Source organism: Peromyscus californicus, unplaced genomic scaffold (assembly GCF_007827085.1).
Source record: "Peromyscus californicus insignis strain IS unplaced genomic scaffold, ASM782708v3 Scaffold_18__1_contigs__length_77618521, whole genome shotgun sequence".
NCBI classification, from domain to species: domain Eukaryota; kingdom Metazoa; phylum Chordata; class Mammalia; order Rodentia; family Cricetidae; genus Peromyscus; species Peromyscus californicus.
The window spans coordinates 31,124,391-31,142,674 of record NW_026294480.1 but is presented as its reverse complement, the minus strand read 5'-3'; the positions used below and the strand labels follow the sequence as shown (position 1 = coordinate 31,142,674).

Genomic DNA, 18,284 nt, shown 5'->3' with positions numbered 1-18,284 from the left:
ACAGGAGGGAAAGTAAAAACAAAAGGTCTGTCTTAACCTTGATTCTGGCCTTGAAGTCTCAATGGTATTTTCTGAACCTGAGACTGCAGACATGAAGAGGAAGGGACAGGAAAGGCAAGATGTGTTCACAGATGTGAGTGGGGACTTGAAGAATCCAGTTCTCAGAACAAGGCAATGCATGTTATCAGACGCTCCGGGAATGTACAGGGTGAATCCTAACCCCTGTCACTTACACACACAGGTGCCGAAAGCATGGCATAGGGTACCTAAGGGACAATAGAGGCAATCTCCGGCCTCCACTTGCATCTGTGCCTGCATATACACAGGCACACACACACACACACACACACACACACACACACACACACACACACACACACACATGTACAGGCACACACACACACACATACACATGTACAGGCACACACACACATATGCACACACACACACACACACACACACACACACACAGATACAGACAATGACTTAGCTAAAATCAAAGTAATTCAGACTGAGCACAAGAAGGTGGACACAAAAAGAGAGTTTTACAGCTTAGAGATACAAGATATTTGAAGATAAAATTTACAGTTTCTCAGTGAAAGTCACTGTCATCATTCTGAATTGTCCAATGATAGGTGACATGGCATGCACAGAGGGGAGGGGCTTTCCAATCACAGAAGCAGCACTGTGGCCAATTAATATTTTGTGGCATTGATCAAGAAAGCAGTTAACACACTTTGTAGAGTGAGATCTTATTTTCATTTAAAAGTGTGTATCTGTATAGAGAAATGGGTATCAGTGTATAATAAAACACTAACTGGATATTGGCCTTTTGGGTGCTAAAATTAGCAATGATTTCATCGTCTTCCATGTAACATTTTATAAATCACCATATAAATGAAGATTTTATTTTATTTATATGGTTTTAAATTTTGAATATAATTTCTAAAATAAATGGGACCATAAAATTAAGCTTGGGAAGGAACTCTTCCTCAACACAAAGCTCAGATGACTCGGAACAAGTCTCCACGAGGCATGCCGAACGCCGCCTACTTACCCAGCTCCTGAGTGTACCCTGTTTGTTTCTCTAGTAACTGAGCATTCTGTTGTGTAGATCTTCCAAAGATTCTGAAGTTGTAACGGACCCCCGGTTTAAAAGCATCTGGAGAAGAGAAGTCAAGGATTTTTTAACAAGACAGAATGACATCATCTGAGTTGAAAAGAAAGGATGACCAATGAGTGAGCACTTCCCTAAAAGTTTCTTCCTCAAGATCTTTCCTTTTTTTCCTCTACTGCTTCCCTTCTTCCGCTAGACCTCAGAATCGTCCATGTTTCGAACATGGCACTGTCCGGAAAGTTCTATACAGACTGCCATGCACTCTGGAGCCAGGACCCTCAGTCTGTCCTCATCTACGTGCATGGAGCTGGTGCAGAACCAGGCCAGACTCACAGACTACTCCAAGGCTGCTTTGGACATTGAATGTCCTTACACTATTTGTCTTCAGTCTTCCCATTAAAACTCAGAATCTTGAAAGCCTGGCTTCCCCTTCCTTTCTTCCTTTTTCCCAATCAGCCCTGTAGTCTCCCTGCAAAGCTCTTGGGCTCCTGAATCTTGAAGGGCCCCCATCACTTTCTGGATCTAGACAATTCCACATCAGTCCTTCAGCCTGGTAGATGGTACACCTGTGCTTCCTCCTTAAGCCACTCACTGGAGCTCCTTTGACTTCCCCAAAGCAGCAGCAATCTTCAAGTTGTAGATTCAGGTAAGGAGGTGAGAGTTCATGCCTACAAGGTTATTGAAACTGAAAGCCAATATTTTGTTTCTATCAACTTTATCCCCTAAACATGTCCCAAATATGTGCTATTCCCTGCATCTGCAAAAGCTTTCTGCAAAAGGTTCCAATGTCCCTCTAATTTGGAGGGAAAAAATGATTAACATCTGTACTATGGGTCCACATTTACATACTTTGCTGTTGTAGGTTTTAAGCCCGAAGGTCAGAATCTATTCTCATAAAATCTGATCTCCAAGCAACCACACTGGATTTGTCATTTCAAAATTGTTAGCCTAGCACAGAGTGTCTGTAGGTTAGAACAGAAGTCTAAGTTGAACCTGCTGCAAGGGGGATGTGCAAGGGGGAGTGTGGGAGTTCTCACCTGAGGTGATGATGGTGCTCGTGGTATTGGGACCTAGCTTCTCCCATTGCAAATCACAGTGTTGGTCCCAGGAATGTGCACACCAGTCCACAACGTAGCCTAAAGCATCTCCAGATAAGGGATCCCAAGAAATATGGAATCCATCCTTTGTCCCATTAATTCTTTTTTCACGGACCTCTTCTGGACAGAAACAAACAGAATAATACTTCTGATTCAGTTCATTGTATTTCCTTTACAATTTCCAAGGAAGAAAATAAACCAACATTTTCAATGTTTGTTTATAGTTTTGGTTTAAAATGTCTTTTAAAGGCTTCCGTACCTAAAACCTTGATCCCCAGATTGTGGTACTCTCTGGAAACAGAGAGACATTTCAGATGTTGATAGTGGAAGGTGGAAGTTAGATTACTGGACACACTATTAAAGAAGACATTGGCACTCTGGGTCTGTCCTCTCTTTGCTTCCCAAGCACCTTAGGTGAGCAGCTTTTGTTCTATCAGAAGCTACCCACCATGATTCTCATCCTCACAACCCAAAAAGCACCAAGCTAGCCAACCATGATATTCGTCTCTACAACTAGGAACGAGAACACACTTTATCTTCTTAAAGTTTGTTACTGCCAAGTACTTTGTCCCAACAATGGGAAGTTGACTATTTCATAGGTAAGAACCTCAAATTGCTATATAGGATGAGTGCAGGTGTTCCTCACCTATCTCCATTCTTCAAATCATGTTTGTAGCTTCAAGACACAGCTTGCTAAGCGTTAGGACCCAAAGTTTGGAATGTCTACTCTAAAGGTTCATTTGTAGTGTATTTGTATGGTTCCTTTTCAAATGTGCTTCCAGCAAGCTTAGGCACAGCTACAGTGAACAGAAAACACTGGAGCCTTGCCGACAGCCTGCTAATGACACCCCTCCCCACCACCAGCCAAACTAAAAGCATAGAGTAGCAAAGTACTAAGAGGCAAGCTTGCCTGCAAGGCCATCCACCTGATATGTCTTAAATAAATAGTATGTGAAACATCTAGATGAACCCAGCACAGATTTTGGTCGGAAAATGACAACGGTAAATGGCAGAGGGAAACATAAGATCCGGATGGCGTGTAGGATCGCCTTCTGCTGATTGCTCAGCCAAAGAGGAGACTTGTGTTAGTCTCCATGCTCCATCAATGGCCATTCTGGGTTCACACCCAGTTTTGTAAAGTCATGAAATAAACCTCCACTGTTCTCAGTGCTCTTCTTACGAAGCACTTTTCTCACATCTATGGATAAGCAAAGGGGAAATGTCAGTTTTGATGTGAGACAGATTTGTTTCTTTGATGGAGGAAGGCAAGAACGCTGTGTAGGCAAACTTCTGAGGGGAACCAGCACCCTGAAGAAACCATCTCAGTGACCTTTACCTTATGCTTAGAGCTCTACAGCCTGTTGGGTGCTCTGTTATGTAAAAATGTAACCCAGAAAGATGAACAGCACCCCAGTTTCATGCTAATATTAACTAGTAATTAGAACTGCCAGTTGACACAGATTGCCCAGAGAATCTGAACTGCAGTCTTCAGTGTGATCCTGTGGAAATGGGTAAAGTTCTTCAGCTGCAAGGTCAACATGTGGCCCTACTCCAGAGCGACAGAAGGGATTTCACCCAGGACAGTTCTTTTTATAAATAAAATACCTTCTAATATGGCTCACTTAGCTTAAACTTAAACTGAACTGGAACGGAACCACACAATCTTTCATAGCCTTATGAGCCTGGCACCCTTAACAGCAAGAACTGAAGGATGGCATTGTTGCAAGGTACGTGAATGACCTCAGCATGTCAACTGCTTTTGCCTCTTGTCCACATGTGCACTGTTTCATAGCAGGTGACGGGGGATTTACTATGCCAGGATTTTTCTGTGGCTCAGTCAAGAGGGACATTAACGTCACTCTTGGTTTTAGATGTGAGATCACTTCCACTTTGCTCACTCTTTAGTTGGCTGAGAGATTGGTAGGTTATCATTGTTATTCCACAAACTTGGCCAAATTCCAATGTCTCCTGAAGGAGAACATCAGCTCTCCTTAGGATGTCCATGGACTCCTTTGTCCCATCACTGTTCTCCCTCAACATAGTCTCACTATGGAGCAGAGGCTGGCCTCAAACTCATGATCCTCCTGCCTCAACCTCCCGAGTGTTGTGAATATAGGCATGCTCCATCAGCATGCTTGTTCCATAAACTCTTTATAGGTGACAAGACTGGGCAAATATTGGTTACAGCACAGTAAATATGGTCCATATCCCATAAGCCACAAATCTCTAGGGCACTGTCTTGACTCTCAGAGAGGATTGCTGTGGGACTACATTTACTCAAATGAATTTTAGATCATTCCTTAAGTGTGCATCCAGGGACAGAGTGTGCTGGGTCACTCACTATGAAGGCACCATCACATTACAACCTGTGGATACGCCCAGCTCCAAAGGAAGTGCCTAATTGCACAAGGTTGCCTCAAGATCTGGTTTTATTTGTCTGTCACTACTTGGAAATATCACCAATATTTTCTCAAGAATGCAAGCCAAATTGACCAGTGCTGACTCACCACGTCCAGAACCATCAGAGAGGGCTATCACTGACTCAGGCGATGCACCCACGCTGTTGTTGGCTGTGACGTGAATCTTGTAAGAACTCCTCGGATCGAGGTCCAGTTGTGTGCCAAGGGCTGGTGCCCAGACAGAGTAGTGTTCTGGCTTAGTTGGTCTGTCTTGATTTTCTACAACTATATTATAGGATATGATTTTGCCATTGGCCTGTGATTTTAATAGTGGCTGAAAAAAAAATGATAACCCTTTGAAAATGAGCTTTACTCTAAAATTATTTTATACTTTTTTATTCCCTCCATCTCTTAGTTGCCCAATCCACATACACCTAAGACATATCCACTCATACACATACACACACCTATGTGTGCACACACACATACTAGCACATTCACACATGCACACATATAAACATATAAGAACAAATGTATATGTGTGTGCGCACACATGCACGACATACCAGCACATTCACACAGTTAAATAGAGAAATCATCTCAACACCAAGCTTAGAACCGGGTATTTCAATCTAACTGAAGAAAGCAGAGACAAAAATCACTTAGAGATTATATTAAAGATTTATAGTGTGTCCAGAGAGAAGGGAATGAGTCAAAAGTCAAGAGGAATAGAGACTCCTTCGACCTGGAGGACATAAAATTTGGAAGGCAGCTTAGAGAAGGCCCAGGAGTGGAACTAGCACTCTGAAGCCCTTGTAAGAAGAACCTGCATCCTGGCCTCCCTTTACCTAGTCTTTTCTCACCCTGACCACTGCCATCTAGACCATACTCCCTCTTTTAGAAGACATTCATGGTTATAGAGTGTCCTTGCCCTCCCAGTCCCAGTATCTGTCAGTGATTCCTGAGGTCTGCTCTTCCTGGGACAGGCTCTGTGTACCCCTAAGTCGCACGCAGATCAAGCAGCAGCTGTCTCCTCGGGATGTGGAGAAAACTCAGACCTAGGCTCAGTAGAGTCAACATGTATATGCAGAGCCCTGGAAAACTGTGCCAAACTCAAAGGGAGAAGAAAAGCTGGAGGGCTGTGACCAGGGGCCAACCATTTCCTCTCACCATGTTTTTGGTATGAGACACTGAGGAATGTCAGAGCCCTGAATATAAAGCTGGCCTTCCAGGTTGTCATGTAGTGTACTGGTCCAGGCAGGGGGATAATGCTGATCTTCCATTATAGTTTAATAGCTTGATTTGAAACTTTCATATTTATATATAATTAGGACTTGGGTATGTGACTCTAGACATAGTCCCTTGTATTGAATCTTGCAAAATGTTATGGCGGGCCTGAGTTGAACATACAGAGAAGGTTCTAGCAATCAGAAACAACCATCAGCCATCAGATGGGCTCAGGACAATTGTAGCCTGAGCACAAAGACACAGGTATGGAGTGGGTCCTTCTACCTGATAACCAGCCCTATGTGACTGACATCACAGTTTCTCCTGGCTGGGCAGAATACTGCTGTGCAGAGGCAGCAAGTCAGACCTGAAGCTGCACGACTTACCTTCCAGTATAAGTTCAAAACATGACTTCCATTCTCTAACCGCACTTGTCTCCATACATCAAGAGCCTGTGAGGGAGCTGAAATTAACCAAAGAAAAGTCCCTGGGTCATATTTGTGTGCAAAGCAGGCCGTACTTCCCATGTTCTTCTAAGACAGAGGTTCTCCAAGTTCCTAGTGCTATGCAACACCTTCCCTGTCGGGGGGGGGGGGGGGGGGGGGGGGGGGGGGGGAGTCATGACCCACAGGTTGAGGACAACTATTTTAAGCCATGGCGATTACCTGTCCTTCCTGGGGCCTCTGTCTATGGGTCCACAGTCATACTGCTCACTAACCACTCATAGTGTGGGCTTTAAATATTTTCACTGTCTATATTCATAGTACATGATGCCATATTACATTGAGAACAGTCCCATATAAGTTTATAGAAGCTGCTTTAAAATCAAAGATCAACTGTTCTTGAGCATAATACCAAACTCGAAACTTATGACTTGGCCCAGAGCACTTGAAGCCACCAAAGAATTTTCATTTGTCAGAACAATTCTAAGGAGGAGTTAGGTCAGTCTCCCCGCCCCCCAACCCTCCACCTCCATCTCCCGTTTCCTAGACAGCAACCATTGCCATGTGCAAGGCTGAGGTAGAGACACGCTAACCTAGGCCTTGAGGGGCAGGAAGCCTAGGAGCTCTTCCTGGCTTTCATGATTTCCTCCAGCTGGCCCCTCATTGGAGTCACAACCTGAAAATATTTCTTTCTTCCTTCTTCTTCCTGATCCTGTCAACTATCTCTTGTAGACACACAGGGGACCTACTGCCTGGTCCCCAAGTCATGGCACCATGTACTGCTTCCAAGAGTCCACGCTACAGTCTCTGAAAATAAGCTGGAAGATGGAATCAGTGCAGCCAGGTATTGGCTCATCCGACTTTGAAACCCTAGCATCAGGCTCTGAGCCCGGGCTTAGGGCAGGCTCCAGAAACACTGTCTGAAGAGTGAAAAGTGAAATAAAACCCAGAAAGCAACCTGCTTAAACATTTCTGTCTTGTCTCGCTGCACTTCATTCAGAAATTTGTGTAAACTGAGAGTTGGCTTGCACTGAATCTGTGCTTACTCTTGATATATTTGGAGGGCTCACTCTCTTTCCATATCTATCTATCTATCTATCTATCTATCTATCTATCTATCTATCTATCTGTCTGTCTGTCTGTCTGTCTGTCTGTCTGTCCGTCCGTCCGTCCGTCCGTCCGTCCGTCCATCCATCCATCTATCTATCTATCTATCTATCTATCTATCTATCTATCTATCTATCTATCTATCTAATCTATCATCTATGTATTTACCTACCTTCAGTCTATCTACCTTTAATCTATCTGTCTATCTGTCTATCTATCTATCTATCTATCTATCTATCTATCTATCTGTATTTTTTTTCAGTGTTGGGGATTGAACCCAGGTCCTTGAGCATACTAGACAAGTGTTGCATGACTGAGCTACACTCCCCCTAGCTGGCTGAGCCAATCTCTTAACTCAAGACCACTCTGGGTACTGTAGCAGGAATCTTAGAAGGTCTCGCCAGTTCCTCAGCTGATCCTGTTTCCTCAGACTGGAAGCTTCTGAGTCTTCATCCAAATGGATCTCAGCTGAACTGTGCTGCTCGAAAGCCTGAAAGCTTAACCAGCCAAATGCTTCTAGTTTCTGGTCTTCACGCCTTATATATCTTTCTCTTTCTGCTGTCACTCCCTAGGATTAAAGGCTCGACTTTCTGGGATTAAAGGCGTGAGTCACCATGCTTGGCTGTATCCTTGAACAGATGGATTTCTGCCTCTGGAATGCTAGGATTAAAGGTGTGTGCTACCACTGCCTATCCTCAATGTTTAATATTGTGGCTGTTCTGTCTCTGACCCCAGATAAGTTTATTAAGGTACACAATATTTTGGGGAACACAATACCACCACAGGGTACCTCCCTAATTAGGGGCAGAACTAATATATATATACAACAGTAGGTAAAATGTATAGGAAGGTAATTAGGTGTCATGCCTGTTCCAAATATTTTACATATATTAACTCATTTGCATTCCTATGGTGTAGGTGTTCTTATTGACTCCATCCTTTCAATAAGGGAAATAAGGTTCAGAGAGACTAAGCCAACTGCTCAAAACATGCAGAAGTCAGAATGAAGCCATTGGAACTTATGGCTGATAAGGTCTCAGCCATGACATTATTCAGGAAATTGATGGTCACTTTCAGGTTTAAGTCACAGGCCTATGTTCAACAAAGATGCTCAAAAGCATGCCTCTCCAGAAAAATAACATCAGTGTGATTTATTTTAAACTTTTAAATAACTGCATTTTTCATTGTTGCCTTTCACTTTTAAAAATGGGTGGAGGTGCTACAAAGGTGGCTATGTCACTTTTAGTTTGCAACTCATTTTGCTTGATATTTGCATCGGACTGTGTATTCTACTTAGAACCAAAATTTCCATCGTATTTTTGCGGTCATACTTTGACATGAATGGGCGAACAGAACAATAATCAAAAGAGAAAATACAGGCTCCCGCAACTTCAAGGGCTGCCAGGTACGTCTGCTGAGAGCACCGTTGGCATCTTTTTGGTTAGTTCCTGGAGACTCACAGGTGTGACTTCATTCTACAGCGAGACCCTACAGGCACAACTCATACTCAAATGCATTCTCAAAAAATCTCTACAATCAGCCTGTGAATGGACTGGAATCCAATCTCAGCCGAGTTTTTCTCCTTTAAATGGTCCTTCTAGGATGCCACAGGAGCTCCCCTGTCTACACCCAGACAGCAAGAAGGGATAAAACATACACATCCCACCTTTCTTTTGACAGTAACATAGCTAAGGCTCAAATCCACATGATATCAAGAGTGTAATGATATAACCAAGGAAGAGCTTCTCTGCAGTCCTGGAGCTCCAGAACCAGGCTGCTGGGAGTGAATCCCAGTGCAAACACTCCCTTGGCCTCTCTGCCTTTGTGGTCTCCTATCCAACATGAGAATCAGCACAGTTCCTGCATATGTCATAAGGAGCACGAAGCATCGTGAACAATCACAGATGAGCTGCTATTGCTTTATCGGGTGTCTGCTGTTCATTAACACTAGAAACAGTCAAATCCCTTCAATCCTCAGGTATAAGTTGCCTCACCTTGAGGATGAATGACAGCCATGATTGACTGTCTTGAACTGGAAAGGTCTGAGAGCTGGGCTAGGCCATTTTGTCTCCCGACACCCACCCAAGTCCTAGGACATAGCTCTTTGGAGAATAGCAATGTAGACTCAGGACTGAAGAAACCTTAGCTACCAAAGACAATCCAAGAGGACCACAGTGTACTAGCACTGGAATGAATCACTTACTAATAAAGATGATTGTCCCAAAGACCATGGCATTCCCAAGGACAGTGTGGTATAAGGCCAGTGCTTTCCAAGGCACTGACACAGCCTTTTGTCCCCAGTCCTGAGTCAAAGTTCCACACTCACCCAAAGCCAATGCAAACCCAGCAATAGCAAAGAAACTACTTGAGAAAATATATACTAGAAACAACACTGTTATCAAATGCCTTTGCTTACTAGGCATTTAATCTAATTTTAAAGTATGACATTCCCTTTGTTTTAATACTTTTCTCTCAGTGTTTGGCACAAATGGGAGCTCTGAAGGAAGCCCTTGCATAGCATGAGGCTTAGACTGTGAGTTCAATGCCAGGGAGCCCCACATACCAGCCTCAGGTGTGCTGAACTCCTTTTGAGTCCAGTCACTCCATTTCCAGAAGTGGTTGGCATCTGCACAGCGCACACGAGCCTTGTACTCTGTGTCTGGCTCCAGGTCACTGAAGAGGTAGCTCGCACTCATGTGGACTGAAACATTGTGCTCCTGAGTCGAGAAGGCAAAGAGAAAACAAACACTATAGCTGCCTCTGTGCTGCAAAGCCAATCCGAACACCACCATCCCTGATTTGGAATAAGACTGGGTATTCATCAGGGGGGAATGCTTTTTCCCTTAAGGTTTTCTTTCCAGTGTTAAATGTTTAAATCAATTTCAGGATCCCCTTTCAACAGATAATCCACACTATGAACTAATGTTGCAATAAGGACATGGTTGAATGATGGATTTTTCTTATTTTTAGGTTGTTCTTTTTGACTTTGGGTAAGGTCTTGTAGCCATGGCTGGCTTGTAACTTACTATGTACATGAGGCTGGCCACAAACTTGTAGTAATCCTTCTGCCTCTGCCTCTTAAATGCTAAGATTACAGTTGTGCCCCAGCACATTTGGTCTAAAATAAGACATTTTTTTTCTTGTATTTTGGTTGTTTTTTCAGATAGAGTCTCATTATGTAGCCAAACCTAGTTTCAAACTTGTGATCTCCCAAGTTAGCCCCCTGAATGCTAGAATTACACATGTGTGACAACCAAGTTTAAAAAAAAAAGAACAAAAACAAAAGCTTATTCAGCCATCTCTCTGATTTGGTACATCAAAAATGTTTAAGACATGAGACAAAGCAATGTTCTTACCTGTATCCTTCCTCTTTCATGTTGGAGTTCAACCTGACACAAAAGTGTGTAGCTGTCTCCACGGGAGTGCACCTTCCAGGTCATGTTGGCTTTTGTAGCACTTAGAGTTTCAAGGGTGACATCATGGGGAGCCTTAAGATGAACTGTCAATAAAAGGAAAAGGAACAAAAAAGAACATTCAAGCAGATCCCAAACAGAGTTCAGTAACTAGGCAATTCATTTTGTCACTTAGCTGCTCACCAGCACTTTTTGTCTATGTTTAAGAAAGGGCAAACAACGCCAGGCTTGGTGACAATATGTATTGTGCCAAGTAGACAATCTTTTTCACTCACTATTGCCTTATATATTTTATATGTATTAGACACTGAAGTAAAATACAAAAAATAACTACACATAGACTCTTAAAACTACATATTAGATAGATCAGTCAGGTTGTGGAGGAAGAGTCAAAACTTAAAGAAGACAGCCAATGGAGGAAGGTTATAATTACAACCTAAGTCTAACTAAAATAATATTAACAGTGTCAAGGACATAACCCTAAACAATCCAAGGTACAAAGCATCCCAGAATAATGTCACCAATTGACGAGGGCAGATGCCTCCAATGACCCACATGATGCAACTGCTACACACGAGTTTGAAATAGGTCCATGAGCCAAAGCCAAACGGATGAAACGCACAGAAGGAAAATAGTTCTCAGCAGAGGAACTGAAACTAATAAAGGGGAAAATGAAAGAGGGAATAGTGCAGAGAAAGGAAGGTGTAAGTGAGAAGAGGGATGCTAAGGTATGACTGGGGGAGGGGGTGGTGGAGAGGTAACTAAGGATGTTTGAAAAGCCTTATAGAAAACCCTATTTTATAAGCATCATATACACATTTTTTTTTTAATTTAAAAGAGTTTAATTGGAGTTACCCTACACAGGGACTATTCTCATTCCAGGCACCATACATTAGCAAATAAAAAGTCCAGCATATCCACTCAAATTGTTGATCAGAGGTGTCCCAGAGACCGTTAAAATAGTCTAGGCTATTGCCAGCCATCTTGGTTGTCCACTAGAACTTGATGGTAAGACCTTATTACTGAAGACACCACATACATTATTCACAGGATATGGTGACAGGAAGCTTCCTGCTGCTAGATAGCTTTCTGAAAGGTGCTATACAGACTGTCGTGGGAGGGCTGGAGTCCATCAATAATCTTACTAACTGTGAACCCTGTGAACTATAATAATGACCGGTATGGTAAGATGCTCAGAGGTGCAACAGTGTTATGAATACTACAGGGGTAACCAACAACTTTTTACTTGGATTTATGGCCCACCACAGAGGGAGAAACACATGCTTGGTACTGCAAATCTGGTCAAGAACAATGACTGCAATCATGGCCCCCAGGGATGAACCCACTCCTGTTATTCTGGGAATGAATATAGTGTCAAACTGCCCTTTAAACGTCTGTCTCTCTGCTTATAAAATAATGAGCCCAATGAAAGGTAAACTAGACAATAATGGCAGAAAGGAAATAAAGAACTAATGGAAAATTTTAGAACTGGAAAGTACAGTATGGAAAATGAAACCCTGGCTGGGAGTCAGCTGAGAAACATGGAGAATGGCTATAGACTATAAACATCACATGGACAAATCAAAAAAATTTAGACTTTTCTGTGGTTTTGGACAGTGCATCCCATGGCACAACATTTCCTGGTTGCTTGAAGAAAAACTAAAGCTGATGACCTCAAGCAGTTAAAGAGCACAAGTGACCCCTGGTATTCATCTGTTTATACGCCCTTTTACTGTTGGACACATTGTAGACAGAGGACTATGGACCACTTTTAGCACACAACTTTACCTCTGTCTGGGAGGAGTGGCCCCATCACAGCTGAGACTTTGAACCACAGAATGGACATGTCCATTTGTGCCTGTTGTCTGAGTTATGGACTATTCAGTGAGCACTGTCCTGCATAGGGAGTGGAGAACAAGACATTGCCTTGTTTATATGGGACTTAACACAAATTTAAAAAGCTGTTTCAAACGGCCCTGTGACAACCAAGTCAACTGCTCAAAAAGCTCTTTGTTGTTGTTATTTGAGACAGGGTTTCTCTGTGTAGCTTTGCGCCTTTCCTGTATCTCGCTCTGTAGACCAGGTTGGCCTCAAACTCAGAGATCCGCCTGCCTCTGCCTCCTGAGTGCTGGGATTAAAGGCGTCAAAAAGCTCTTCTGAGCATAAGGACAAACAGCTGATTTCTAATAGCAAGTCAAATGCCAGGACCATATAAGCTGAAAGTCAAAGGAAAATCTCAGAAAAAAAAAAGTGGTTGCTTGGTCTGATTAACCCAGTAATAAGAAGGAGTTAAGGGACAGGTGAGTTTCTCTCAAGATAACATATACACAACCTCTGCGTTATTTTGGCCCTCTGCATCAAGGTGATGAACAACGCCACTGACTATAAATGGAGTTTCCTGCAACAGGATGCCTTGGAAGCCATTCACCAAGTCATGATCCAACCCTCACACCCTCACTCTCAGAACCTTTAGAGTCTGCTAGCCTCACGCAGTCACAGATGTTCAGAACCTCTGAGTGTACTGAGCAGAGAGTGTGACAACAGAAAACTGCTGCTAGGTATACACGACTCTCAGATTTGAGGCATGTGAATTGACCCTCACCCCTTGTCCCACTCTTTCTCCTTCCTTCCTTCATCCTGAGATCTTACTGGATTACAACAGCTAGGCTCAAACCCACGATCATCTGCTTCAGCTCCCCAAGTCAATGGGACTACTGGCATGGGTAGCTCCTTGCTTGCTGTTGGGCATTGCTCTCAGACCAAGCATCAGATAACCACAGCTTTACATGTGACACTATGTCATGAACTACCAGTTCTCACTTGGACTCGTGCTAATTATTATTACCAGGAAAATGGGACTGGGTTAACAGAGCTTGATAATTCAATGAAATTGTACATCTAAGATAGGAACCAATCACCCCATGAACAAATGCCTGGCTTACCAGAAGGGTCAAGTCACCCACTCACCTATCAGTGATGCTTAGGCTTTTCCCAGGTTTGTATGGAGAATCAAAAAACTTCTGATTGACCATTTGGCAAGGTTTACTGATAGCTTTGTCAAACCAAAAACGGAATGAGGGCCATGGCTGCCATCTGGCCAGTAGATGGCAATCTTTTGACTAAAAACGGGCATGGATAGTCCAATCTGCCCTTAGGCCGAACTAGTTGCCTTGGTGATAGTCACATGGTCTGTCCTTGCCAACTTTTCTTACTATATGAAGATAGAGGTGGGGTCTGGGGCTGAGGCTGACACCTGCCCTGATGGTCTGTTTGCTACAGAGAAGAGTGATTAATTACAGTTCTCTGGGGTTTCTGGGTCTCTATCCTCAGATTTTCCTCACTTTAGGATTTGAGCTGACAAGATGGGTGTTGTTCTTTCATCCTTCTCCTGACATTGATGGCCCAATAACACAGTAGATGCTTGCAGAGGGATTCAAGTTCATGTGCTGAAGTAAGGAGACAGCCAAGCCTCATAACTTGTCAACAGAAACTCAACAAAGTGACTTGTAAAGCAAAGCAGCAGTGGTATTAGATCCATCAGACCAAGTCCTTTAAATAATCACAAGAAACTTCAGGAAAATAAAGTCTTACTATTAGTATACAGGACATGTGGCAATTTTAGATGCGAACCTGATTTTAAATCCTCAAGATATATAAAGCAATGGAAACACAATGAGAAATCAAACAATAGTATGTAATGGAGTCTCATCAACCAACTCAAGGATGTATAGGTCCGAAGAACACAGCTAACACCCTGAACTAACAGACACACTGCCCCAGTGTTAATCAATTCCATCCCTAGATTATGTTCCCCAAAGCTTCAGGTGATAGATGCTTCTATGCACAGACAACATGCTGACAGCCAGGTTCAGAGCCCTCAACCCAACCACAGAAAGTTTAATGAGCATGTATGGAACAGACACTGATGATTAGAATAAGGTTCTGTCAGAAATTAATATCCCAAAATGTCTTCTATTTGGGAAATTTGAAACCCAAATAATTTGTGGATTAGTTTATGGATGGTGTTGGGAACATCCAAAGTTCATAGTAAAAACATTAACCTGTCAAAACTTTCTGGATTGTTTTGGCTGTCCCTAACTGACTTTTCACTGGGGGTTTGGTTTTACATATCTTATTTGTGGGATGGTCAGAAAATAAAAGGAGCAGAAGACTAAATTCAAGAAAGTAAAGGAAATCAGGTTATGAAGGTAGGGTGAAAAATCAACAACACACAAAGGATGTCATCAGACACAGGACACATTAAAAACCAAAAATTGGTTTTAAAAATAACCAAGATAGTTGAACTTCTAGCAAAATTGAACAATGAGAACAAAGACACACACACAAACTTAGAGTCACAGGAGTGACTATGCATGACAAGTAGCTTCTTAATCAACTGGGAGGTAAAAGGAATTATCTTCTAAAGTAAGAAGAATTCAAGATGAAGCGGCACATAGTGAAGACATGGCATACGGATAACTGGACCTTCTGAAGAACACTGTAGATGGGAGCTAACAAGATTGTGGTTCAGCCTTTAATCTTCCCTAATGCTTATTGTCTGGCAATAGGACAGATCCTTGAGCAAATATGGGAAACTGTAACCTAAAGATCTTTCTTAAAAATGTTCAGAACCACATACTGAAAGAACATACCATGTTACTGAAAGTATTAACCTAAAATAGACAAACTCTAGTACAATCGGTGGACTTTAAAGAAAAAAAAAAACCTATGACAACTAGGCCAAAAGATCAAGTGTTTAATAATGGGGAAAGGTATGTGGCAAGTGCCTTTGGACATTCATCTGTGTTCTTTATGTGAGTAGGGAGTGGAGCAATGGAGTTCATTAAACTCAAGGGAGATAGCGTTAAGTGATTTTATACCCACTCAACCTGACTTTTAAATACAAAGGTAAGAGTCCAACTTTGACATTCAAGGATTCATGGGACTACTGTTCCATCAGCCATTTCTAAAGAACCCCCTAGAGAGACAACGCAAATAACAAGCATGTGTAGATAAACTTTTGCAAGAGAACTAATGGTGAACATTAAAATATAGTTATTCATAAGAGCCGGGCGATGGTGGCGCACGCCTTTTATCCCAGCACTCGGGAGGCAGAGCCAGGCAGATCTCTGTGAGTTCGAGGCCAGCCTGGGCTACCAAGTGAGTTCCAGGAAAAGGCGCAAAGCTACACAGAGAAACCTTGTCTCGAAAAACCAAAAAAAAAATATATATATATATAGTTATTCATAAGCTAAAAAAAAATCTACCAATGTTTTTAAAAGGGAAAATAAAACATGCAAATATAACACTGCAAAATAGAAGGAGAGAAAAACCAGAAAATAAAACATAAGCCAGTTTTAGAAATTGCTGGAGTGAGTATGATTTCTTAAATGTTCAAGGAATATACATGAGAAAAATTTAAAGTTTTATGAACAAAGGCCTAAATAAATGTAAGAATTACCATGTTCCATGCATAGGAAGACTTAGTTATCACAAAAACACTGATGTATCCAAGTTACATTTGTAGATTCAATGTAAATCCGAAAATACCAGGGGAGGTTTGCATGGAATTTGGTAAGTAAGTTCCAGGGTTTATATAGAAGAGTATAACAACTTAGAGTGACAGGAACCCACCTGGAAAAGGGCAGCGAGAGACTTAGCTCCATCCAGACCCACTGCAACTGAAGTCCACGGAATTAGAGGGGGTATTAGTGTGGAAAGAGACACACTGCCCAGTTGCACTAGGAGTCTGTGACTCCAATACACTGTCGTAACAGGAGGAGTTGGCATGTTAAATCAGTAGGGAAATAAGAGCTACTCAATGAACAGAAACGAACAAGTGTTCTTCCAAAAAACAAACAAAAAAAAACCCTCAATGTTACATCCCAACTTTATTTGATATATAAAAATCAGAGGTTTAATTTTAAAAACACTTTAAAACTCAGTAAAAAATTATGAATGACTGTATTTCTTCTGATTTTGACCTTGGAATGAGAAAGGATTTCTTTAAAGGATTTGGGTACAGTTCTCTATGTTAAAATTGAGATCTCTCGTTGTCCGTAGGTATGGATGAAATTAAGAACTACCAATTGGGTGAAGATATTGGCAGCATAGGAACCAACAACAAAGGATCTGCATTAAGAATGTATGGAAAACTCTTACTAATGGGAAAACCATAACAACCCATAGAGGAATGAATGAATACTAGGAGCAAGTACATCATAAAAGAGAGAATGGATGTGTTTCCAGTATAGGAAGAAGTATTTAAATTGGTAACCATCAAGAAATACCATTTTATGCCCAATTCAATTGGCAAAAATTAAAAGTGATCTAACAATGTTAGGGATAATAAGTAAATCCATAGAATCAGAGTATAACTGGAAAACTACTTTGGAACCCTGTTTGAGAGGTAAGCATTCAGGAAGACTATGTTGCCACCAATTCCATTATCTTTTTTTTTTTTTTTTTTTTGGTTTTTCGAGACAGGGTTTCTCTGTGTAGCTTTGCGCCTTTCCTGGGACTCGCTTGGTAGCCCAGGCTGGCCTCGAACTCACAGAGATCCGCCTGGCTCTGCCTCCCGAGTGCTGGGATAAAAGGCGTGCGCCACCGCCGCCCGGCCCAATTCCATTATCTTAAGGACACACTAAAAAAGAAATACATGCATACAGACACATGGGAAATCCTAATATTAATTAAAACACTACCCCAAGCAAAACATAATACAACTTGCAAGCCATTGAAAGAGATGAATGAATAAAACAGTGTACATTTCCATGAAATGCTACATAGTATAAAGAGACTACATCAGTGTTCCCCAGGACAAGCACATCATGGCAACTTAATATTATACAAAAAGTCACTACTCAATTGCTACAGATGGCTTGATATACAATAAGGCCCAGATCTTTAGAACAAATAGGAAATGAAAGCATAAATCCACATTCTTACTCACAACTTAAAGCAAGGGACCATTTTGGTAGAAGAACAGAGAGAGAGAGAGAGAGAGAGAGAGAGAGAGAGAGAGAGAGAGAGAGAGAGAGAGACTCTGGAATAGACCGTGCAATAAGTATATGTCAGGATGCTAGTTTTAAAGTTTGTTAGAGAGAGCTCATTGATACTTGAGATATGATCAAAGCAAGTGCTTGGGAATGCATGCATCCATGAGGGTAAGTGTGAGCCAAGAAAAGTACAAAGATTAGCTTCAGTTGGGTTGTGAACAAGGCCACCATCCACAGAGCGTTCACCGAGGCTCACTGTATAAAATGGCATGCTAACGGCCGTGATGGGCTGTGGCTCCGCTGTCTCACCTCTATGGGTCAGGTTAAAGACGATGTTGACACTTCTTTTCCTTAGCTTGTTTTCTGCTGTGAGTGTGAAGTTGTATGTCTCCTGTGACTCGTCAGTGATTTGCCAGGTATGTGAGTTCCTGTGGTTAGAAGGCTCATGTCTCCCAGAGAACCTTAAAAAATGGAACAAGACAG

The 18,284-nt window shown here is 42.1% G+C and overlaps 1 protein-coding gene across 5 annotated transcripts in view; it reads right to left on the bottom strand.

Moving 5' to 3' along the window:
• The window catches only part of Osmr (oncostatin M receptor), a 59,442-nt gene that overhangs the window by 8,324 nt on the left and 32,834 nt on the right, over positions 1 to 18,284 (bottom strand). For 3 of the 5 annotated variants that reach the window (XM_052743193.1, XM_052743194.1, XM_052743196.1), the window contains 7 exons: positions 18,111 to 18,262; positions 10,747 to 10,889; positions 9,954 to 10,107; positions 6,227 to 6,303; positions 4,722 to 4,947; positions 2,155 to 2,334; positions 1,058 to 1,162 (listed from right to left, as the gene is read on the bottom strand). In XM_052743193.1, the coding sequence (XP_052599153.1) occupies positions 1,058 to 1,162; positions 2,155 to 2,334; positions 4,722 to 4,947; positions 6,227 to 6,303; positions 9,954 to 10,107; positions 10,747 to 10,889; positions 18,111 to 18,262 (1,037 nt within the window). Of the gene's footprint in view, positions 1 to 1,057; positions 1,163 to 2,154; positions 2,335 to 4,721; positions 4,948 to 6,226; positions 6,304 to 9,953; positions 10,108 to 10,746; positions 10,890 to 12,591; positions 12,700 to 18,110; positions 18,263 to 18,284 lie in introns of those variants that run through there. The other 2 variants (XM_052743195.1, XR_008219482.1) reach the window with 2 other exon arrangements.